Consider the following 25,108-nt stretch of genomic DNA (forward strand, 5'->3'; position numbering starts at 1 on the left):
ATCCTTCCCATTGATTTCAACAATACCCAGATATCCAGACATGATCAGATTTCCCTTCTTGGACTGACTTACCCCTCTGATCTTTCCTGACACAAATGCATTTTGATTATAGCTTTGAGCAGCTGCCAAAAAATTTGGTGTACTTTTTTGCACAAGATCTTGTGCCCCTTCACAACTTCGCTACCTATACAAATCCCAAATCTGCCCAACCATGAAATATTGCTGCCATATTTAGGTGCACCACCCCAAATCTTTCATGCCCTATTCTATCCTGAAAAGGGCAGTCTGGCTAATTAATGATCCCTCTCTCACAATTGTTCAGTTTCTGTCTTGTGCTTCTTACAGACATTTTCATGAATTGTGCTCTGCTAAATTGGCCACTATTATTCCTTCACTTTCCTCCAAAATCATTAGATCAAGAGCCACTGCTAAACAACACCCTTTTACTGTCCATCTTGAAACTCACCAAACCAGCTTCACTGCTTCCTATTTCATTCCATCTCTCTCTCGCTCTCTCATTTTTATGTTAACCTCGCACATGAACGGTCACAAGACCTATAGCATTGTAGTTTCATGCTTGGGCAAGTGATTAAGGAGAAAATGTAGCATGTGTCTTAAAGAATGGGAGGTTTTCCAAGTGGGGAAAAACAGTATGGGGGTGGGGAAATTGTTCCAAAGAATAGAGGTGGATGGAATGAAGGGGAATCTATTTCTGTTCTTTTGAACAGCCTTCTCCACTCTGCCTTTCCCAAAGAATACAACCTTCAGATGTTCAAATGTGAACAGATTCCTTCTTTCTTCCTATCCTCTTGCCCACATATAGCACTAATCTGCTTATAGTCTTATGGCCTTTCATATGTGGTATAATATTTAAAAAAAGAAAAGAAAAAAAAAAATTTTTTTCTGGATTTTAGACATTTTCCTGTGATGTATGGAGAGAAAAATGACATATAACAAATTACATCATGAGCATGGTAAGAATTGTAAACAACTTTTTAGTTGTAAACAGACTGAGAAATAAGCTCTTCTCACACATTCCCTGTGTGCTTGAGTACATACCAAGAGATGAGTTACACAGGAACTTATGTTTTATGTTATTGCATTATTGCACAGATATCTCCATGCAACTGAAGGTTATTGCAGGAGATCTACGCTAGCTATATCCACACAGTGCCTGTCATATTTCTCCTTGAAAACATACCAACAAAGCACTTGCAACAGACTGGCAACTCCTTCCACTCCGTCACCACTCTCTAAGTGAATAATTGTGTTAACACCCATGGCTGGTTTATGCTTATGCCTAAATCCATGGCCAGACAAGTTATAGTGTAATGGCCTACATTACAAGTGGACTTTTAAAAGCTATTCTTCTTCTTCATACTTTTTACCTTGTGGCGTCTAGGGTTTTCTATTCATTTAACTGCAACTGTATACAAGGATATGGTGGTTAGACCTATGTCTCCCAGTGTATCCTATGTCTGTAGAAGTGTTGAGTTCTCAAGGCCGGCTTGCAGGATAAATTCATTAACAGCTGTAAGCCATAATCTCAAGAAGTGATTCATCGTGTTATCATTCCTTATGTTAAAGGTATTTCTGAAAATTGCTTAGATCTGTTGAACTTCATGTGTCCTTTCATCTTTTTAACAAGATTTCAGACTTTTTTAGGCTGTGAAAGGGGAAAAAATTCCACTTTCAACTGGTGTTTATGAAATTCTCTGTCATTGTGGGTTTGTTATACTTTGACCAAATTAGTAGCTGTACAGCTGTTTGTCATGATGAACATTCATTATAATTATATAGCTCTTATTCAAAATTATGCAGTTAGGAACCTTAATGTATTTTAAACTGTGCCACTCCAGTCATTTGAAATGCCTTTAGAATTAGAAAAATTTTATGATGAATAACCTCAAAAGAAATAAAAGAAAGATCCTTTCTTTCATCCAAAGTAATGGAGAAGGTTATCAACAGTCAACTTCTTCGACACTCGGAGAACTGCCATCTGATTTGTAACTATTGGTATGGATTTCACCAATCTAGATCTACAGATTCTTGGCTGATATCACCCACCTCTGGATGCATTCCAGAGAAAGGTTTAAAAAGAAAGAATTTGACGAATAAGATTATCATGCATGTTATTCCATTGTTATTATTTATTTAGCTATGGCTAAATATAAAATTTCCTCTTGGCCTCTTCTTTCACTATGTGCTGTCAGTAGTTATTTATAATTCTATATAATTCTGTATTGAAGAAGCTTGGAAATGGAGGAAAGAGTACTGCAGAAGGAGTCAATGATAAGTGACATATAAACTTAGTATAAAGATATTCTAAATGACTGCAGTAATTACTTTGAAATATTGCTAAATGAAACAAGCAGTGATAGAATGGTATTAGAAAACGCTCATCAGGAATTCAATCATGATACCTGTCGATACTTGAAATAGAAAAAGTTATTGAAAACGTGAAATGTGGAAAGGCAGCTAGGGTAGATGATATTCAACCAGAAATGCTCAAATATGGACTTATAAGTTTTACAGTGGCCACACTACATAATTCAGAAGGCTGGTTAGATGGTTGAATTTTGGATGATTGGAGTAATGCTCTCATAGTACCTATCAGTAAAAAGGGAAATAAAACAGTCAGAGAATTGTAGAGGAGTTTTCCTACTGGAAGTAGGAAAACTTTCCTCGTAAGATTTATGCAAGTATTTTTGAGAAATGGTTAAGAAAATTGTGGAAGGGAAGCTTGGAAAAGAACAAACTAGATTCAGACCAAACAGAGGTTATCAGAATCAGATTTTCCATTTAAAATAAATAGTTAAGAAATTATTGGAATATAACAAGTATCTGTATTTAAGTTTTGTAGATCTGGAAAAGACATACAGCAAGGTGTGCCAAGGGAAAATCTGTTAGTTATAACCAAAGCAGCTTCCCATTAAAATTCTATTCCGATCAATCACCTCTGTCTTGCACCATTCTCTTTCTCAGAAATATCAGTGCCATCTTCTTCCAAATTCTCTACCCTGAGAGGATACAACTCATCACTCTGCTTCAGTAATGCCCCACCAGCTTATGATGTAGATCTCTTTTCTAATATTATAATTTTAGCAGATTCTGCCGTTAATGTCATCATTTCATTCCTCCATATTTAGCTTTCAGATAATCCACAAGTTAAATTTAATTTGTACTCTACCATTTTTTTTTTAATGTGATTCCATCCATAAAAGATTATAAATCTTTTATGGGTGTATAATATATTAGCCAATATATTAGTATTGGTACCATAAGTGGGCTGAGGTTAGATAATAAACTGCTCTAGAGACAAACATTGAACTTTTTTTAGCTACTTTAGACCTACAGCCAATAGGTTAGTCTTTTGGAGGTGCCAGCCTTTTATGATAAACTCTTCTCCTAAGCTTATATTGCTAGCTTATCCTTGTTTGTTCAAAATCCAGGTGGACACCAAGTAATCAACTGCTGTGGAGGATATAGTTGAGATATTTAATAAACAGTTCATAAAGGTCTTTCATCCTTGTGAATGTGACATCATAGATTTTGAGAGCAGTAGATGAGGAGAGACTGAAGGTCAGCAAAAAGTATATGGGGAATTGAACAAACTTGATGTTAATAAAGCTGTGTAACTTGATGATATATCACAACATTTTGAAGGACTGTTCCAGGGAGTTGATATATGCCATTTGCATATTTGTTTAATACAAGTCTTACATTTGGTCAAGTTTCAAATGAGTGGAAGGAAGGCAAGATTCCACTTCATAAGGTAGGTGACAAAACTCAAGCATTGAATTATAGGCTAATCTGTGTGTGTCAGGTGTTGAGGTTCAAGTGTTGGAGAGGCTGTTGAGAATCAGGATCCAGAATTGATCCAGATGGACTGCATGGATTTTCTAAAGGGAGGTCATTTTTAGTAACCTGCTTACTTTAAATTAAAGATGCCAAGAAATTTTATTCTTGGTTTCATTCTATATCCAAGTGTAACCAAACAAAGTTTGTCCATAAAGTAACTCATGATTGTGCTGCTTGTATATAGAGGCTAACGACTTCACATCAATTGCTTTAGTATTCCCATAATGCAAAGTGCATATCCTTACAGACAAGTATAATGCTATGCATTATGAGAAGAGCCACTACCCAGACCAGTTTCAACCTTTATTAAGGTCTCTTCAGTGGGAGCTAGACCCAGAAATGATACCAAGGGTGAAGTAATGTTATAGTAATGATGGTACAGCATGAATCAAATATCGCACAGTATAAATTTTGTGTATCTCTAGTAAAACATCATTGATGCTAGAGATGCACTATCACATTCCACATAATATTAACATAACTTATATTAGAATTCTGCTGATGTTATGTAAGGTAACTACATTCACTAATATTTCCATAATACAAGTAGTCAAAAGGTGTCACACCTTATTACTGAAATGCTCTGGATTAGAGATGGATGTTGCAAGTTTTTCACTTGCTTATACTATAAATTAAAGATGCCAAGAAATTATATTCTTGGTTTCATCCTTGATTCAATTGAAATAACTTCTGCATTCTTCAACCTTGGTATCACTTCTGATCTCATCATTCTATTTTCCGATATGTACTCTCAAGGCATCTTCAGGCTACTATGAAAGCACTGCATGACTAAGTTTACCTTATTATTAATCTCCTATCAACAATATTCCTCCAAATCAATCTCTTACTTGTGAACACTCCACTATTGTCATATCTAACAATTCATGCTTCTAAGGCACTTATGACTGAATCATTCCACCTAGATCTTGGTCTTCCTCTGGGTTTCTTGCTGGCATCAAATATCTGTTTTGCTAACCTTTCATTACCCATTCTATTTAAGTGGTCATACCACCACAATGCATATGATGGTACAGCATGAATCAAACATCACATACACTATAAATTATGTGCCTCTCTTGTAAAACACTATTGATGCTAGAGATGCACTATCACATTCCACATAGTATTAGCACAACTTATATTTGAACTTCTGCCTGATGCTATGTTAGATAACTCCATTCACTAATGTAGGGGGCGTCATGCATTTTTATTAGTGGACAATCGTTACTCAACATTAGCGGATTAAGATTGGAAGGCTAAGAAATTAATTTCACTCAATTCATCTGCTTCTGATTTCTGTAATTTGATAGCTAGTCATCAAAGAACTGTCACTCTCTAGTAGTACTCGAGGTATTTAATTTTGAAATTTCAGTCCCTGTGGAAGGTCTTAGAGTAGCTGTCTAATAATACTTTTGCAGCTTATCCACATAGATGGTCCTTATAATAGTGCCTCAGCAAAGAAAAATGATCCATATACACCTGTTGCTTTGACATAGTGCAGATCTTATTCAATTTTGATTTATGCTCTAGCTTCTGAGCTTTTAAGCTGTGCTTAATAAATCTGCTGGACTGTCAGTTACTTTGTCACTAAGCACAAATTTCATGACCATTTGTTCCAACTAATGCATTCTTCTGCACTTCCTCTCCTTTCCACAACTTCAGTCACTCTTCCTATTGTACATCCCACCCAAACACCTTTAACATATTGCTCTGAACATCCTTCAATAGAATGTTCACACAATACTATTGCTGTATGACCTGCTATGATCATTCTTCCTTCAACTCCTCTTTCACTGCACCTTTCTTCTGCTCTCAACCACCATTTTCTTCTCTAAATGTCATACCTTATCTGTACCTGTCTTTTATACGATCCTCGACTTATTATATCACTGTCTATTATACCATTTTCACATGTTGCACAACTTCTTTACCACTTCTTATTCATATCTCTCTCTTTCTCGGTTACTAATCCCAACCTTATTATATCATTCATCACTATCATACCACATTCATTCTGTCCCATTTTTATTTCACCCATGTCACTTATAATAGCATGCATAATGTTAAGTGACATTTGATTGATGAATTCTTTCACAAGATCATTTGTTTGCTTTTTTTTTTTTAACAATTTTCTTGCTGCCCACATACTACTTGGGGATGTTAACTTTCTTACCTATGAGGCAAGCATTCATTCTTTGTATTCTCCATAGTTGAACTTGCATTGCTTTTATTCTGAATCATTGATACATCTCTGCCTATCACTTTATATTGAAATTTCATTTTGTATTTATTCTCCTGCCCTGCATTAAAGAAATCTAGAATTTTTTGTGCAATTCTTATTCATTCTATTTGAACTTCTGCCTGATGCTGTGCTTCAGGCAGAAGTTACAGCATAGCATCAGGACATCCTTGTTCAAAATTTTATATTTCTTTTTATTCATGTCTATTACAGAGACTATATGGATTGACATATTAGAATAACCTTATCTTTGTTCTGTTCTACCATTTTCTCAGCTGCTTTATTTCATTTGGTAGATAGCAACATAAATTTTTCTTTACTGCATCATCCCATGATGAGTCTCAGACAGACTCCATGGAGGTCAGATGTTAATAATAATAATTATCCCATGAACAGAACTAATTTTTAACCTCATTGTTAAAATATTAAAGTTTGTCTGTTAACTGAGTAATCCATTACTCAGTTTTGAAATACTGCTGTTGGATGTGCATATAATTTTGTTTCAAACTTAACTGTTTATTTTTTAATACTAATTACTGATTTGAAAATCTTTTATTTCAGGTATAGACTTTAAAATAAAAACAATTGATATCGATGGAAAGAAAATTAAACTTCAGATATGGTAAGTGATTTATTTTGAAGGTTTCTATAAATATCTTCAAAAAAACTTTTGAATTTTAACTCGACTGTCTTTAGTGAATTTTGTGCACTTTAGTAATGATAGAAGAATAAACTGCTCAAGTAATATAAGTACCAGTTAAAATTTACTTTTGCTGATACTGAATGTTGGTATTTAACCTTAGAACACCTGCAAAGTTGTAAAATTTAAGATTCCAAGTAATGCAACTTTTTTTTTTTTTTTAAGTTAAAAGTAATTATTGCAAAAAACATGAATTTTTGTTTTTCTGAACCATTGCAAGTTTTTATGACATAATCAATATTCATAAAATGCTCTTATCAATGTGCTTTCATAGAAAACAATCATAAAATTAATCTTATGTTACAAATTGGAGAAATAAAAAATATATATTTTTTAAATATTTCTATTGGAATTGGTTAGTTTTTCTGCTGTTGAAGGTATTTGTATGCATAGCAAAACTAAAATTTTATAATTATAGCATGATCTTTGAATGTAATAAGAGAGAACACTCATTATAACAATTTTTTTTAAGATTGCTGATATTAGATTGTAGATTAAAAGTTGTTCAGTTCTATCTGTCTTTTGACACAGGCATTTAAAATGTGAGACACACAAAAATCATAGCCTATTATTGTGCTTTGTTTTTAAATCAGATTTTTCATTTACCAAAGAAAATTCAAATTCTCTAATAGGATTTTCATATCTTAAATGAAATAGTTTGATATATCAGCATTTGCTGATCTTGCATAAAGCTCTATAATTTCTTATTTTTATCTTTTTACTGCAGATGATTTCTGAAAATAAGCTGAAAAGATTAGCTAGTTTTTCTTTGATTTCTTTGAAATGAAATCTCAAACTTGCGTTTATATTCTTCACTAAAGCACGTGATTCGTGCTATACCTGTGTTGTGATTCATTATATGATAGATGAAACCATCTGTCATACATATTATGATCAGATAAGTTTAAACATAATGATAGGCTTTTCATAATAACATTCTACACTATGAACATCAGAAGAACAAAAATAATTAATTCTAATATTTTGCTGGATTTAAAATTATTATAAATTACAATTATGGCAAGACACATAGCACTCAGACTGTAGCAGAAACATTTCAAATTGTAACTGAAAAGAACTAATGATCTGTCAAGGTACCTTCTAGGAGCCAGATAAGAATGAAGTTAATTAAAAGAGCCTGTGTAGCTCAGTAGATGCAGTGTTTGCACACCATGGCACTTTACCGCATGAAGGAAGACTTTGTTTCAAATCTAGTTGCTGACTAGAGGAAATTTTTCTAAGCCTTTTTTCAACTGGTTCCCCGAGTTAGTTGATCTCTGGTATGGGCAAGCAGGTTTTTTTTCTCCTGGAAACTCGTGTTTTTCGTCCTGTAAACTAAAGAAAATCGACCATAGAACCCACATTATTTCAGACATTAAATATATTGTGTTAGGGACCACGAAATGGTGGCACTTGTTGAGCTGTCTCTCTTCACTGCATGTCGCTTAATTAGTGATAGCCTTGGGCCAGCTATCTCTGATTGGCTGCCAGTGGAGATTAAACTGCCCAGTCAGTCTCCAAAGTTAGATAGGGCTAAACGGCCTCGCCTACTCCCTATACGGGAATAAAAAGACGTTAGCTGGTTTTTTTTTAAGAGAAATTTGATCTTAGAATAACTATCTTCTAGATCTATAAATTAACACCCATACATATTGAGTTTAGGGAAGGGTCGTGGCTGATGCTGACTCTAAAAACAGTATCAATCCTGACAATGATATATAGATGATTGTGAATGTAGTTATGTTCTTCAAGGCAGATGTTTACGAAGTGCATAAGTTGCACGCACAAGGAACCATATACACCCAGGATACCCAAGAGGATGAGGCTAATCCTTTGGAGAATAGATGAAAGTTTTTTGATGGATGTATGGTTTTAAATATATTGTCCTGTTAGCCTCCACTCATACCAGGTGCATCAAAAACCACATACTGTTGTTGGCAAAAAAGTTAGAGAGATTGGATCTATTTTGTTAAAATGCACCTTTTGTTCCAGAAGGAAATAGACCTCAGACACCATGCATATAAGTAGTTTGCTGGACAAAATATTGTAGTCACCCAGGAAAAACCATCTTTTAGCTTTAGGGTGCACTGAAATAATGGTCTTCAACCTACTGTGTTATGGCATTTAGCTGAAGATGAAGACTGCAGTTCATTAATCATGCACTTTCATTAGGAAGTTTTGATAATCTCAGTGAAAAATGTATTGAGCATATATGTGTGCCTTATGCACAGTCTGTATATTCTGCACACTGCTGTTCTCTTCCTGTCCATTCAGACTTTTTCTCCTATCTTGCTTCCATTTTCTTTCATATGTCCTTTTACTTCTAGATTATTCATCTCTCTCTCTCTCTGTGCGCGTGTGTGTGTGTGTGTGTGTGTGTCACCATCTCTCCAAACAACTTTCATCAAAACTGTTCAAATGTAGTTAACTTTTATATGCATCTTCTTCTCAGATTTATCTCATAGTTTAAAACTTGCACAGATACCATTCATCTTTGTTTGCCATCTCATTATTGTTTACACCTAGGCAGCGTTGTTACCTTTTCCACCACATTTATCTTTTACTCAGTAATATCTTCTCTTTAACCAGATAAGGCATTCCTGTTACCACTTAATCCTCTCATCTATTTATACACATTTTTTTTTCAAGCTTCATATCCTCTTCCAGAAAACAAACCTTTGTGCATCCTCATTTGCAACTCCTCTAATATTACTGTTGCATGTTGTTAAAATAACCCCATCTTTTGGTCATTTGTTACCTTTTCTTTTATTAAAGAGATGAGTGGAGATGTAATGTATTGTTCATAGTCATTCTATTCTGCTCATGTCAACTTGGAATTATACAACGTTAGTATTATTTCCATATATCCAGAACATTTGTAAGGTGCATTTTCAGAACCACTGAATATCAAGCAGTTTCACAATGACATAAAATTTTATAACTAAATTTAAATGAGATATTGCTGTACCAATTATAGTATTTTTTTTACATTTGTCAACAAAACCTGCACATCTCCTATATGAGGTCAAGTATCAAATCAAGGTATACATAAAATTGAAGAAATATTCCTTAAACTGTAAGTCTCCCCTCCCATCTGATCAAAAGAATTTTTTTTTTTTAAATTATTTTTTAATAATTAAAAAAAAATTATCTGATACATCCAGGGAGTCAAGGACTCATTGAGTGGGAGGGGGAGGCTATAAATCACCCAAACCAGCTATCATACCTTCTTTTAAATTCATTTACACTAGATGCACTCACTACCCCCCAAATGGCAAACTATTCCACTCACTCTTTACTCTGAAGAGAAAAACCTAGCTGTTATCTCTTTGTTGACTGTGAACAAACTTAGCTTCCATGGATGCCCATGTGTTTTCTCTCCCCACCTTCCATGTAACAAATTTCACCTGAATGATATCCTGTAACACCCATTCAGAAGTTTATAGACCTCTGTCATATCACTCTCTTTCTCCTATTAATCAGAGTCTAATTCACATACTTGCAATCGGTCCTCATGATGTAAATCCCATAATCCGGATATAATCTTTGTAACTCTTTGTACCCTTTGCACAGCTTCTCTATCCCCCTTGGAACCCAGGAGATCAGTGTACAATAATCCAGGTGCAGTCTTATCAAGTCCTTTATAAAGAGGCAAAATGACTTCCTTATCCTTGCATGTCAAGGTTCGCTTCAATATCGCAGTTATCTTCTGAGTTGTATTTGCAACTTTTGCTATGTGACCTTTGAACGTCAAATTCCTATCCACCATTATGCCAAGATCCCTAGCTTCATCAATTTCTTGTAGCATAACCCTGATAATATAATATGCCACTGGAAATCTCATCACACAAAAGTGCAATTGTAGTTTATTGCAAATTGGTCTATAAAATTATAATAACCTTAAATGCTCAAAACATGGAGCAATAAATATTTATAGAATACTATAAATATTATTAAACTATCCTTCTTTCCTAGTCTTTCTGATAAGGAAGATAAGGTTGCATGAAACAGTTAAATGCTACTTCTACCATAAAGAATCTCTTATAGAGATAACAAGTACTTAAGTTCTAAATAACTTATGCCAAGTCCGAAGACTCATCGTGGGAGACCCAAACTATCCACACAACCTATCGTATCTCTCCTCTAATCCATTAAGGTTAGGAACCATCAATATAAGGAGTATTAATGAAGTTAGCATAAAAATTATGCAATTATAATTTAGTCTTATTTAGTTCGTTCAGCTTGCATTCTGCTAACTCTCCTTTAGTTCACATTCTGCTAATATTTGATTTTCAAACCTATTTAGATTTGCAGATTTTTACTTGTAATTGTATTTATGCCTGAGGCTTGCTATTTTTTACTAGTTTCTTTTTGGATTATGGCATAAACTGTTATTGGTGTTTAATTAGCGAGAATCTCTGGAGTTCAAAATACAGACTACAAACCCTACCCCAGATTATAAAACAAAGAAAAAAAATTGGAGCCGCTTAAGGATCAAAGTCAAATAACTGGGAATAGACCTCCACATCGCCTTTCAGGAATGCAGAGAACGGACTGAAACTTTTGACCTAATGTCCGATCCTCACTGGGTATCGATTAAACGAGAATGGGCTGGCGATTTGGGACTTAGCTGACCAAATTGTACTCTCAATTGGCTTAAAACCAAATGCACATAATGGTACAATATGAGATTTCATGCTGGCTGGGGTGTTGCCCAGTTAAACAAGGCACCTGCTGTTTTTGTCAGGGGACTAGGGCAAACCATGGAAAGTCAGCTACTGGAACAAGCTCCAACTCAACATTTGGAACAAGAAGAATAAATTTATTATTATTATTATATGAGTCTTCAGATCCCCCATGAAGTCTGAAGACTCATTGTTGGAAACCCAAACTATCCACGTAACCTATCATATCTCTCCTCGAATCCATTAAGGTTAGGAACCATCAATATAAGGAGTATTAATGAGAAGGAAATTGAACTTGCAGAAGTATTGGAAAAGTACCATGTGGACATAATTGCATTACTGAGACAAAACAAAAATAGGTGAGATCTTACTAAGTAATAAGAATAAGATATTATATTCAGGCTATAATGATCAAGAAAAAAGGAGTAGCGATATTCAACACCAAACACGAAGGTGATTCTTGATTGGAAGGAAGTTTTGAGAGTGATGTGGGCACACTTCAAAATTGGGAAATAGACAATGAAACTTCTTTGTGCTAAAGAAGGTTCTTCTAAGGAAGAAGTGAAAGTTTTTTTTTTTTTCTTGAGTCAATAGAACAAGCATCTGACATAAAGAAAATGGGGGGAAAATGGTCCTTGTTGAAGATCTAAATAGCTGAGTAGGAATTGAATCCCACCAGCCATATAGAAATGTTTTGCAGAAATTTTGAGAAAAGAGCTAATAATAATGGAAAGTATTTGTAGGATTTCCACCATACTATCAAATTCACACTAGATCTTGAAAAGGACAAGCAACTACCATTCCTAGACATCATAATAAAGAAAAAAGAAAATAACAGTGTCAACTTATCAGTTTATAGAAAACCAACAAATACTGGACGTTATCTAAACTTTAGCTCATTACACCACATCTCCCAAAAACTCAGCATTATTCATATGCTAAAGAAAAGAGTTATACAATTCACCACAGACCATAATGATCTACAAGAAGAATTAAATAAAATATCAAACGATCTACTCCTAAATGGCTTCCCTAGAGGACTTGTTAACAAGATTCTCTTCTCTGGTATACCACAAAGACAACGTGATGACACCCAATACATAACTACTATAACTATTCCATACGTTGGTACCAAAAAAACTAGCTCGCCTCCTAAAACCACACAATATTAGAGTGACCTTCAAGCCAGTTGAAACTATCCAGAAATTTCTAAGATCATCAAAAGATTTCAATCTTTTCTACAAACATGCAGGAGTTTATAACATCTCTTGTTCCTGTGGTCTAAGTTATTGGTCAGACGTCTAGAAGCTTCGAAGTGAGACTAAAGGAACACATCAGCTATCTTAGAAACAACTGACAAGATATTTCTGGCCTTTCTTCCCACTTTTCTACAACCAACCACATTATTGAATGGAATAAAAGTCTTATGCCATATATAGAGGAAAACTACCATTCCAGAATCTTCAAAGAAGCTGCTACAGTCGCCCGTTCCACAAATAACCTCAACAGGAACCAAGGTTTAATCCTACCAGATATATGGAAGACCTTAATTAGATCAATAAACACACAAGAAATGAACTTCAGTGCAAACTACAAAATGCATCTCAACAAGTAAATCATGTATCCACGACATGCATGTTGTTTCACGTGCACTACTATTTTGTTATTGAAATAGAATTGTCAGTTAACGTTAACTTGTAATTTTCATTTCTTTGCTTTCCTGATTGTACCCTGATGAAGCCGACAACACAAGTCGGTGAAAGCAGTTGGTAATTAAATTAGTTATTCACCTACACTTGACCAATATCTAAATAATAGTTAATTTTCATTAAATAGTTATTACTATTCTTTCTTTCTGTGTTCTGATATATTACCATCAAAAGTAGTCAACATGTTCATTCATCAAGTTTCAGGGTGGACAGTAAATGGATGTTGGTTAACAGAAGCTCTTGTTCTTGTGATTTTGGAGGAAAGTGAAGGAATGATAGTGGCCAGTGCAACAGAACACTGTCCTTGAAAGTATCTGTAGAACAGGTATAAGGCAGAAACTAAATGTCTATTGGAGAGGGGCTGAAATAGATCTGTGAGAGGATGATGAATTAACCAGGTTGTCCTCTTCTTTATAATATGTATAACACCACCCCAAATATGTGAGCAGTACTGTGTTTGAGCTGTAAAGGTGTCAAATGGTGTCTTGCATGGAAAAGCATCTTTTTTTGCAGCTGCAGAAGATGTGGTTGAGATGCATTTTAGTCAGGAAAGGTTGGAGGTGTAAATCAGTACAAGAGAGGAAATCTAGTGTTTGGATATCAGGGTAAGGAAATGGATATGAGCTTATTGAACAAACCTGAACAAATGCTTCTAAAATGTTGAGAATGCCTGCTTGGGTTTACCTGAATGTTTCTATGGCTTGAGTGATGAAAGGTTGGATGATTGTCTGTGGACAGAGTGGCAGAATCCATATTGCTAGTCATGCTTAGTTGGTAGGTCTCTGGCTGGTGCAGAAGTTGGCTGTTGATGACCTGTTCCGTAGTTTTTGAGAGAACAGAAGTGACAGCAATATGATAGTAGCTTTTGGCCGACTTTTATTACTGTTCTTCAGAATGAGCTGGATTTCAGCCTGTTTCCAAGCTGTAGGATAAATGCCAGTTGAATAGGATGTATCAAAGAAGTGATACAGGATAGGTGTTAATTCTAGGACACAAGTTTTTAACACAATAAGGTGGAATACCATTGAGACCAAATGTCTTGTTTGTGTTCAGGGTTTATTAATGATTCTCATTCTTCTGTCAGAAGACTGGGTGACAAGAACAAGCAGTTCTTGATAAAGTGGGGATGGGGGACTTTGCCCTGGTTCATTATAAGAATTGGAAGAGAAGAGTAATGCCAGTAAGTCAGCCTTGTTTTTGAGTGAGGTGGCTATGGAACCATCTGAATGCAAGTGGTGTAAAGTAGGCAAACATACAAGAAGCAAGTTTGCATATTTGGTCCTTTCAAAATTTGATTTGGACTTGTTGATTATTCTTTTATGCTGTTGCAAGTTGTGATATAAGCAGAGTGACCAGCTAGAGTTTTGGTCTTGAGCTACTTGTGGTATGCTGAGATTTTTCCCTGTACTGCATTGGCAAATTTTTTTGAAAAGCAAGGCTAGGGTGGTGGCCAGGAATTTTGGGTGGAATGAGTGATTAAGGCCTTCATTCCTGTGAGGATAATTTCTGTTATTCAGCCTGAGCAGGTGTTCAGATCAGAACTTTAGTCAGACAATGAACAGGAGAAACCACAGTAGTCATCTCATTTGGCACCCTTGTAGGGCCAAAGGAAGAGGAAAGGACACAAGACAGTTCTGTCTTGTGTCTAACTTGTATGAGGTTGTGGTCTGAGTTACCAAGAGGAGAACTAACATCCACGGTATATTTGGAAGGGGAGCTTGTTAACAAGAGATAGTGTGTTGACAGATTGGAGTGGGCTGTCAGGTATTCTGCTAGGGAGATTGATGATCAGCATTAGATCATTATGGTAATTTTAGCAAAATGTCCCTATCCACCATCATCCTCAGATCTTTCGTTTCTTCCACCTCTAAGATATCCCCATCAATCTTATACTCGGCATCCTGTCATTGCTTCCCAAATTTTACAACCTCACACTTTGCTACATTGAACTGGCATTCCACAACACTTGCCTATTCACCCAGTCTGTTCAAGTCCTCCTGCAATATTACAACATTCGTTCTATTCTTCATAGCTCTCCTTAATGTTGCTCATCTGCAAAAAACTATATATCACCATTCAAGTCCTTCCCAATGACATTGCATACAACTTAAACAAGAGCCCCAAAACAACAGACCCCCCCCCCTGGAATCATGCCACTTCAGGCAGCCAATCTTCAATCCAACGTGCGTGCGCACACACACACACACACACACACTAATTTACCAACCAAACCCATCTGTTCCAATTTAATCACCAGCGTGTTATCTGGCAAGTGGAGGCCTTTGCAAAATCTATGCATCTTCCCTTGTCCAATGCACATGTCTTGTTGTTATAATAATTAAACAAATTATTAAAACACAGTCTTCCTTTATCGAACTTATGCTGCCCATCAAAGATAATTCTGCTGCTGTTAGCCTAGTTCTGAAACATGGCCCTCACTAGCCTCTCTAACTCCTTAACCACAAGACCAGACAGATTGGTCTATAATTTGAAGATTTAATCTTATTACCCCCTTCATGAAGCAGAACAATTTACCCTCTTTCCATTCCTTTGGAACTTGGGTCAGGCTAAGAACTCGCATTAAAGAGTCAAGTTAAAGCTGTTAGCTCAAGACCTTTGGTGATATATACCTTCAAGTTCTATGATCTTATTGACATCAGGTTTACTCAATTCCTCAAATATCTACCTTACTCACAATCATCAGTAGCTCTTCTCCCTTTCCCACTGCTCAAGTTCTGCATTATGTTACATTCACAAGGATGGAATACCTTAACGAATTGTTCATTTAACACCTTGACCACATCTTCCTCAGTGGTTATTATTCTACCATTATCTCCAACCAACATCATCTTTCCATAATCATTCTTCTGCTGGCTATGTATCGAAAAAACTCCCTAGGATTTCTTTTGGCCTCATTTGCTAACTGCTGCTCATGCTGTACTTTTGGTACCCTTACCAAGTGAGTCACCTTCCTTACTTCTGTGTACTTCTCATGTAACTGATTATTGCTGTTCTTGTGCTGCCTCCACAACACCTCTTTCTTCCAAATTGCATGCTTCACCTCTTCAGTTATCCATTTTTACACTTATCTTATTTAATCTCCTGACCTTGGAATAATACTCAGTTATTGCCTCTGCCAGATGGTTCCTGAGTAGGGACCAAGCAGCATTTTGTCTTCCCCCATCCAATTCCTCATTCCATGATAACTGCAAGTTCCCTCATGAATTTGTCTTAATCACCCACCTTATAGTTCCACATATAACCTTTTCTCATAGAAGTACTGATATGGCTGGATCACCCAAGTGATCACTTTATGCTCACTTTCACCATCTGGAGGAAGCTTTCTTCACTTCATTTACAATAATATTTTCTGATAAGATAATCAAATCCAAGGCTCTCAATCCTTGTGTATCCTCTGTTACATGCTTTCTATGATAGTTGTTCCTCAAAAAGTCGATTCATTTTTTGGTTCTAGACATTATCTTCATTCCAGTGTGTGTGTGTATGACTATAATTGAAATTGCTCCATATCGGTCACCCTTTTTCTTATTAGCCAGACCAATTTGCTCATACATTTCCAACTTGCCTCCCTCCACATTGCAAAGTCTATAGTAACATCCTACTTAACATTTCATCTTGTTCAGTTCACTGCTTCAAAACTGCTGTGACTATTTGCTCTTTGCATCTCCATCTTACATGGACACAACTCCTCTGCCATCATCAACAGCATTCATCCTTCCTTTTTCTCCTGTCTTTATGAAAAACTTCGTATCCTTCCATCTCTATTCCTGTCAGAAGTTCATCCTTATCTAATCACGTCTCACTTATTCCAACAATTTTTAGGTGAATAAACTCTGTCAACACTATAGTTTCATGTCCATTATTTTGAACACTTCTGGCTTTTGTTAACATACACACTTAGCTCATTTCTAATTCTAACAAGGCCCACTGACCCCACTTCTCAGATATGACTCCTCCATTCCCCCCCCCCCCCCACCACCACCACCACCGACTCTCTGCATAGGTATCTTCAACCTCTCCCTCAGGCATACGTATTGAATGTAATATGTGTACTTGGGGGTGGGGGGTGAATGTATGCATTCATGGAACCTCGCCATTTTTGAAAAATCTATGCCACCTTCATTTGTCTTTTGCACCAGTCTGTCTTATTGACATTTTGCTCACTCTCAAAGTCAGAAACAAAAAACAATTTTAACTAAATTGTACACACCTACCAATCACATCTCTCATACAATAATGTTTAATTAACAAATTATCAGTATTTCCACACACAAATATAAAATTTAAACTTATTTTTCCACAGCTCAATCAGTCACACTCCTGATTATCTTTGCATCATCAGCAAACTATAAAAATAATCATAATTTACAATTATGAATCTTTTTACAATTACTTCTGTATGTTAGAAAGTTTATTACTTTCAGTTTCATGACACATACAGTCGTCACTTGCCTGTTGAGAAATTGATATTTATGCTAAAAAGAAATGTAAGGGAACATCAGGTGTGTGCACACATACATAAACAAAAAAACCGAATTAAATAAATTGGTGCAGTCAACTAACAGGATTGGTTGTGACTTGACTTTATTTTAGATTCCAGAAAGTATATTTTAACTCAAGAAAAATGGCTACAGGAGACAGTTGTACATCTAGCGAGTTACTTCTATTAAAGATGAAGAATTTTTTAGGTTAGTAAATCCAAACTTTGTAATACCTTCTTTTTCAGGTGATACCCATGTTAGAATATGGAAACTTTTTTAAATACACAGAAAAAAAATTAGGGATTTAAAGAAAACATTCGGATTTCCATTTGCTAGTTTTATTTCGTAATAAATTAGGAAACAAATATAACCCTTCCTAAATTTCCTAAACACATTACCTGTATTAAGAGACACAAACACTTACAATCTTTCAAAGTTTGTTCATATTAAAATATTTAAGTGTGAGAAAGTTAGGGCTTAATATTTAGAAAATCCATCAGTGCATTCAAGATAACAGAGGCCTGTTTCTGAGTACTACTCAGAAACAGGCCTCTGTTATCTTGAATAATACTCTGTTATTTTGAATAATACTTGAGTAATACTCTTGTTTCTGAGTATTACTCAGAAACTTTTGGGTATTGCCCATGAATTTAATGTTCATCTGAAGAGATCCTCTATAGAATGGTTGTTTTAGGTTAAAAATCTTGAACAGTGCTATGAGCTTGTTAAGGAAAAGGAGGAAAGACTTACAAACATAATTCAATTTCACATACACTAAGAAAGTAAACTCTATTCAATATGATAATACCCAGCCTTCTGACACAGCAATTGCAAATAAAGGCAGAGGATAGTTTCAAAAATCAAACTTTGCAAAGAAAAAGATGCAGTCAAAGGAACTTTTTAAGGGTTTAACTAAAGATATTTCAAGATCTGAGTTCAAATTAAAATCATATGATTTGGGAGAATTAGAGGCACTGAAAATGTTTCTGTCAGGAAATAGAAAGATGGCAGAACCCAGTTTTGAAGGAACAAGAACTTCTGTTTAAGGTGATGTGTGACTTAACAATATCTAGAAATCCTCCTACAGATAATCTATCTCTTGCATATCCAATATTCTTGACAAAATAAAACATCTTTTGATATGTTTCAAATGCTTTAGAAGCAACTGGTCTGGTCATTTGGCAAAGACTGTTGTGTTAAGGATAAATTTAGAGAGAAAAGGAAAACCAGAAATAATTGATTCTAATATGATATCACAAGAAAAATGTCTGACTACTCATTAGACATGAGTAAAGCTCAAAGCAGCTCAATTTCTGAAGAAGTTTCATGTAGCATTAGCTCCTTATGCTAATGGAGATAATTCTTTTTTCTACAAAGATTTATTAAGAATAAACCCCTACTAACCACACTTTTACTCAATTTCCAGTATGACCTCTTGTTCTATATCCTCTAGCCAAGTGCCAAAACGATTTCACCTGCATTAATTATATAAAATCTTTTAAGCAACTTAAATGTTTCTATCATATCTTCTCTTTTTTTTTGCTTATCAGCTAACGTCTGCAGTCCACATACCCTCAATCTGTCCTCATAGGGAATGTTCCACAGACCACTCACCATCTTGGTTGCTTGCCTCTGAATTCTCTCCACCACTTTCTCATCCCCAAGAAACCCAGGAGACCAGACCTGAGCACAGTGGTTTAGATGTGGATGAATCAAGGCCTTATAAATAGGATTAATTTCCTTGTCTTCTGTACTTGTATGTCCTTCAATAGCCAAGTAATATGTCCTCTAAACTTCAACTCTTTGTTTACCACCACTTCTGAATTCCTAGCTTCATCTGTTTCCTGGAGTACATTTCTACCAATGTGGTACACAGCTTGTAATCTGTTTATCCCCAAATACATAACTTTACATTTCAAGGAGTCATCCCTGGAAGTTGAATAAAGGTGTGGTTAGTAGAGGTGTGAGGACTAGATTTTTTTCTTGGAGAGTCGAGTGCTTTGTCTGTTAATGGGTTCAAGGAGAGGTATGATAGATTGTGTAAATAGTTTGGGTCTCCTGTGATGAGTCTTTGGACTCCATGGAGGCACCCATTCAACAATATTAATAATAATGAAACTTGTTCCAAATTCATGTTTATCAGAGTAGTTTCCATCATAAAGTAGCAAAAGGTTCTCTTTCTTTAAATTGCCTTCTTCTGTCCAACATGTCTCTTGTATTGCTACTCTATCCATCATATGTGTATTTAATTCATACGTAAGTTCTTGAAATGCTCTGCCTCTGTATAAGCTTCTTGCATTCCATGAACCTATTGACAAATCATTATTCCAAGGCTTGGGTTGATATCCATTTAAGTCCATCCAGTGAGGATTACTTGGCACTTGTTTTGTGACCTGTTGATTTTTTTTTTTTCTCCCTCAAGATGGGATTGTTGGTCACATAGTCAATCCCCAACCTGGAGGACAAGGGTGACTCACTTTGTCTGACCCCTCTTCTGTAACCTGTCTTGCTTGGGAGTCACTGCTGGTAGCACTGCTACTGCTAGTATAGCTCACAGGATCATAGGAATGTGCAAGCTCCCACCATCACAAGGTGGAGACACCATTGGGGGTACTCCTATCTCGAGCTATAACAAACTATTTTCAGTTGTCTCTAGAGGGTTTGCTATGTTGGGCAAATAATTTCTTTTATATAGCAGTTATGTTAGCACTTTGTGTATGTTTTGAAAGTGCAAGTAGGGCTTGTTTGTGCTTAGGTAATTAAGTAAAGGATTTTTGCCTGTCATAAGTTAAATGTTAGTTAAATTTTCCAATCTGGAATCTGTTAAGGTTTCATGTTTTTTTGAATCTTATATCTTTTATTCATTGTTTTCTCACATATTCTGACTTAATCTCTACTGAGGAGTTAATAAGCTCCTTAAATGTCTTCCAGTAGATCTCTTAATAACTAACCACTTTAACAAACTCTCCCATTGTCGGCTAGACGTGGTGATAAAACTCAATTTTTTTCAGAGCCTTTTCATGTTGACTGAGACTGAAAACTATACAGAAAGAACAATATGTACAAATAATATTGTTTATATTTTGTTTATGCTTAGTTTTTTCAGATGCCAGTTGAACTAAAAAACTTAAGATAATTTTTTAACAAAATGTAAGGTGAAGTATGAATCTTGGTTCTATATACCAATTTTCTCTTAAGCAACGTGTATCTTAATGTTTGATAAGTGAGCAAAAGACAAAATTAAATTTCATTTTTATGTGTATCATTCTTTCAGTATATCACAGAAAATTAAGTAATATAGAAGCAATATCAAATGATTTGTAATTTTCAAGCAAATGGTTTCTCTCTTGTGAATGTATTTATTCATTTGTGCTTGTTGCTAGTGTAGTTAATTTAAACTATTGAAAGTGTGAATACAAATAAAACATTTGATTTCCAAAAGGCTCAGTATTAAATAACATGCTATGCTATAGTTTAGCCTTACAATTACAATTGAGTAGCATTCCATATTTATATATTGACATTGGGTATACTGTACTTTCTGGCAATACAAAATTCATATTTCCATTACATACCTGTTTTTTAACATTCATATATTTAGTCTTATATACTGCTTGAAGCTCATAAGGTTTTAGTGGCATGACAATAGTAAATGAAAGAAGTAAACATGTTTAATGGTTCCATTACTTCTCTCTGTCACAGGAACCTTTGGAATTGTATTTCACTTGTGTGGTTTATTGCATAATGTACATAAACAAAGAAATAAGTGAAAGACTATAAGACTAAGCCTGAAGTTTTAAGAGGAGTACCTTTTGTGGATACTGGCAGGGAAGCCTTAGCTGTTGGACAGAAGGTCCAAGAATTACTATTTCCCAAGGCTTGGGAAGTTTAATGCAATTATATTTATGAATTTTTTTTTTTGGGGGGGGGGGGTCTTTTTTTAATTTTTGAATTTTTTTTGCTTATTAAAAAAAAAAAAATGCATTCTGTGTTTGACCACATAGCTCAGACACATACTCATTCTTTCACTGATCTTTAACAGCTAGCACCCCAGAATCCAATTTGCTATAGAAAGAAAATAACAAGTTTTTTCTAGACACTTTAATCACTTCTCCTTAACAATACTTTTTACCATCATCCCTCTCTCTCTCTCCCAACAGCATAGTCGCATAAAAACTAGTTAATAGAGCCACTAACCTCTGTTCCAACTAAACCTCTCTTCATGGCTGAACTCTCTTTTGACATACCTTCATATCCAGTAGCAATAATGCCCCCCCCCCCCCAAAAAAAAAATAAATGAAATAAACTACTTGTTTCTCTCTATCTTGTATCCCTCTCAACATAGAGATTACAGTAATGCTATTACTATTTTCTATACCCAATGCTTATCAGAAAAAATAGTTGGAATTTTGCTTTCAAATGCTATTTAAAACTATCCACCCTTATTCACTCCTGAATATCAACTCTTTCCCCCTCTCAGTTCCAGGTGTTATACAAAAGTTCCTTTTTCTTAAGAAAAGAAATATATCCACTGTCACAGTTATGGGCAGCACATCTAATTGACTAATCTTTTTTTGACATTTTGCACAGAATCAAATCGCAAAAAACTACTTATTCTTCACTGCAACAAATTTTTTAAAAAAATTAACCAAGATCTAAAATATTGTGTGAAACTTTCCAAGATTTGGGAAACAGTAATTCTTAGAACTATGGCCAAGGCTGCCTACTGGCATCCACAGAGGGTTCCTCCTCTTAAGGCTGACCTGGTTGGCCGAGTGGTTAGCATATCCACTCTCCAACCAACCAGTCATGGGTTTGAATCCGGCTGCAGGCATGGATGTTTGTGATTGTCTTACCTTGTGTATTGCTATAACTTTTGATATGGCATAGTATAACCTTGCTGTCCTTGTACCATTAAAACCATAAATCATCATCACCACCCACTCTTAGGATTTCAGGCTTACAGTTCTTATACTGTATCCCAGATGATATCTCTGTGGCCAATAAAATATTAAAATTATTAAACTTTAACATTAGCATTCTTTCATCTAGTTATTTCTTTTCCTAAATGTTTATATATGTGATCTTCAGAATATTTTGAATTATAAATTTTACCATATTGTTTTAAAATTTAATTATCATTACCAAACATTAATACTATAATACATTACAAATATAATGCAAAAGAATGATTATCACAATTAAAAGAAACACACGTATTAACCACAGTGAAAATTATTTAATTGTAAATATTTCATCTTAAGTATCTTAGGACATCATCAGTACAGTAGTTTAAAACAATAATAGGAATAACATACAGTTAGGGCACATGATTACAATAGAATCTCATTAAACGTGTGTAACGTGTTACAAAAAAAAAATAATAATAATAATTATTTAACACAATTTTGTATGACAATTTCCCATCCTTTAGGAATAGTAAGAACGTCGTTGCGGTTTAAGTTTGGTCTGTGTAGTAGGGCTTCAGAACTTTCTTTGTATAAACATTCATGTTTATATAAAGATCTATGTAAAAGTTTAGACTTTTCCCAATGGATCCTATGGTTTGGAAATAGTTTAATACGTGTGTTTCTTTTAATTATGATTGCACCACAGGTTTTTTTATTTAAAAAAAAAAAAAAAAAAAATGATTATCATGCTTGAGCAGAAATTATATTATCTGTTTAACTAAGTGAAGAAATGGAAGTTTGCATATGATATGACTTCACATTAAATTGTCCTGATATCCTATAATGCACAGCAGACATGCAAAGAAAACTTTCTACATAAGTATGTGCTGTATTTCACATCCAAACATTTTTTTTTTTTTGCTCTCACTTGGGTAAGAAATAAAAGTGAATTACATGACAAATTATGTTTTAACTTTTTAACCAAGCTAAAAAAACAAATTAAATAAAAAAAAAAAAAACTTACTATATCACGAAAATCTGACATGCTTTAGCTTCCACAGAAGCTCATGAATGCTGTTACCAGATTTATTGGGAATAATTTTTTTTTTATTATGGTGTTCAATATTCCATATTCTTCCACCACAAGAAACTATAATTTCTTGAAAAAAATTCATCCTTTGCATGTAAAGAAAATGGAACTTATTTACCAAGTGCCATCACATTGTTTTTTCATGTATGTCAGTTTCCCTTCCAAAAAAAAAGTGGATAAGCACTGGAAAAAACATATACAACTTTTTCATTCTAGCAATAGAAGAAGAGGAGCTTAACTTATTTAAAATAGTTAACTTATTTAGGTTACATTTGAAGATTTGCATAATGTGAAGAATCGGTGAGTAAAGTTTTCTACCAGAAGTCTAAGAAGATTGATGGAATGTTACACTTGTATGACCATTTCTCACCACATAAAAGATCAACTAGTAGAAAGCTAAAGTGAACATTAGCTTTCTACTAGTTGATCTTTTCCTTATAAATCCAAAGTAATGATTTATTTTTATTTTTTTTTATTTTCCTGCAGTTTTTATATACTATTCTCTCCCAGAACTACTCACAAAATATTCATTTTACTGATCTTGTTTAATATTTTCTAATTGTGCCAGTTAAAAATCTGCATGTTTGAGGTGCAGAAGTAAGATTTTATTTTTTTTATTTTTTTTTTTTTTATTTAGACTACAATGAATCTGTAACTATAGCAAATACATTGCAACTGACTCACTGTGACCATCTACCAAAAATTTCCAACTATAGCTACATACATGGAATACTATTCACAAGGAAATTCACTGTAACACTATTCCTGTGGTCCCAACAAGTGTGCTATAGTGGGAGTTGATTGTATTATCATCTTATTAGCATAAAATCTTATTATTTTATTATATAACATCTTATTAGCATAAAAGAAATGAAATTTATAATTTTATTTTATATAAAAAGTACTTCAGAATTATCTAAAAATTTTTTGCATTATCTTTTATGCAGAATTTTTTTATTACTTTAATTAGGGATACAGCAGGTCAAGAAAGGTTTCGCACTATTACAACTGCATATTACAGAGGAGCAATGGTAAGAATTTTAAAAAACTTGTGGGAAATTTAAAAACTCTTTGAACTTGCCTCATGCACTATATTACAGGGTGATCATTCATCTTAATTTCTTTATTATATGTGTATAGGCAGTGAACGAAAGATGTTAGTAATGTTAGGATTTAAAAAGCTAGATTTAATGTCATTTAACCTTTTACTGATGAGTACTTAAGTGGTGATATGGATTAAGATTCACTGTGTTGTAGTTGAATTATTAAATATAAAATTTCATGTATATGTATATTTCCAACACAACTGATGTCTTCTGTGTATCAGTTGATATTTTCAACATTCATATGCCTGCATAGTTTGTTGTGTGGACTATTTTTGAAATTGGCTTTATTTCAAGGCCAATTACATC

General features: G+C 34.6%; 1 protein-coding gene across 1 annotated transcript in view; it reads left to right on the forward strand.

Annotated features, from left to right (window-relative positions):
* Positions 1-25,108, forward strand: part of Rab8 (RAS oncogene family member Rab8) — a 98,566-nt gene that overhangs the window by 23,640 nt on the left and 49,818 nt on the right. The window contains exons 2-3 of the mRNA XM_090413209.1: positions 6,662-6,722; positions 24,667-24,727. Of these exons, the coding sequence (XP_090269335.1) occupies positions 6,662-6,722; positions 24,667-24,727 (122 nt within the window). The remainder of the gene's footprint in view (positions 1-6,661; positions 6,723-24,666; positions 24,728-25,108) is intronic.

Source organism: Typopeltis vanoorti, chromosome 23 (genome assembly GCF_054136105.1).
Source record: "Typopeltis vanoorti isolate ZY-2024b chromosome 23, IOZ_Tvanoo_1.0, whole genome shotgun sequence".
NCBI lineage: Eukaryota > Metazoa > Arthropoda > Arachnida > Uropygi > Thelyphonidae > Typopeltis > Typopeltis vanoorti.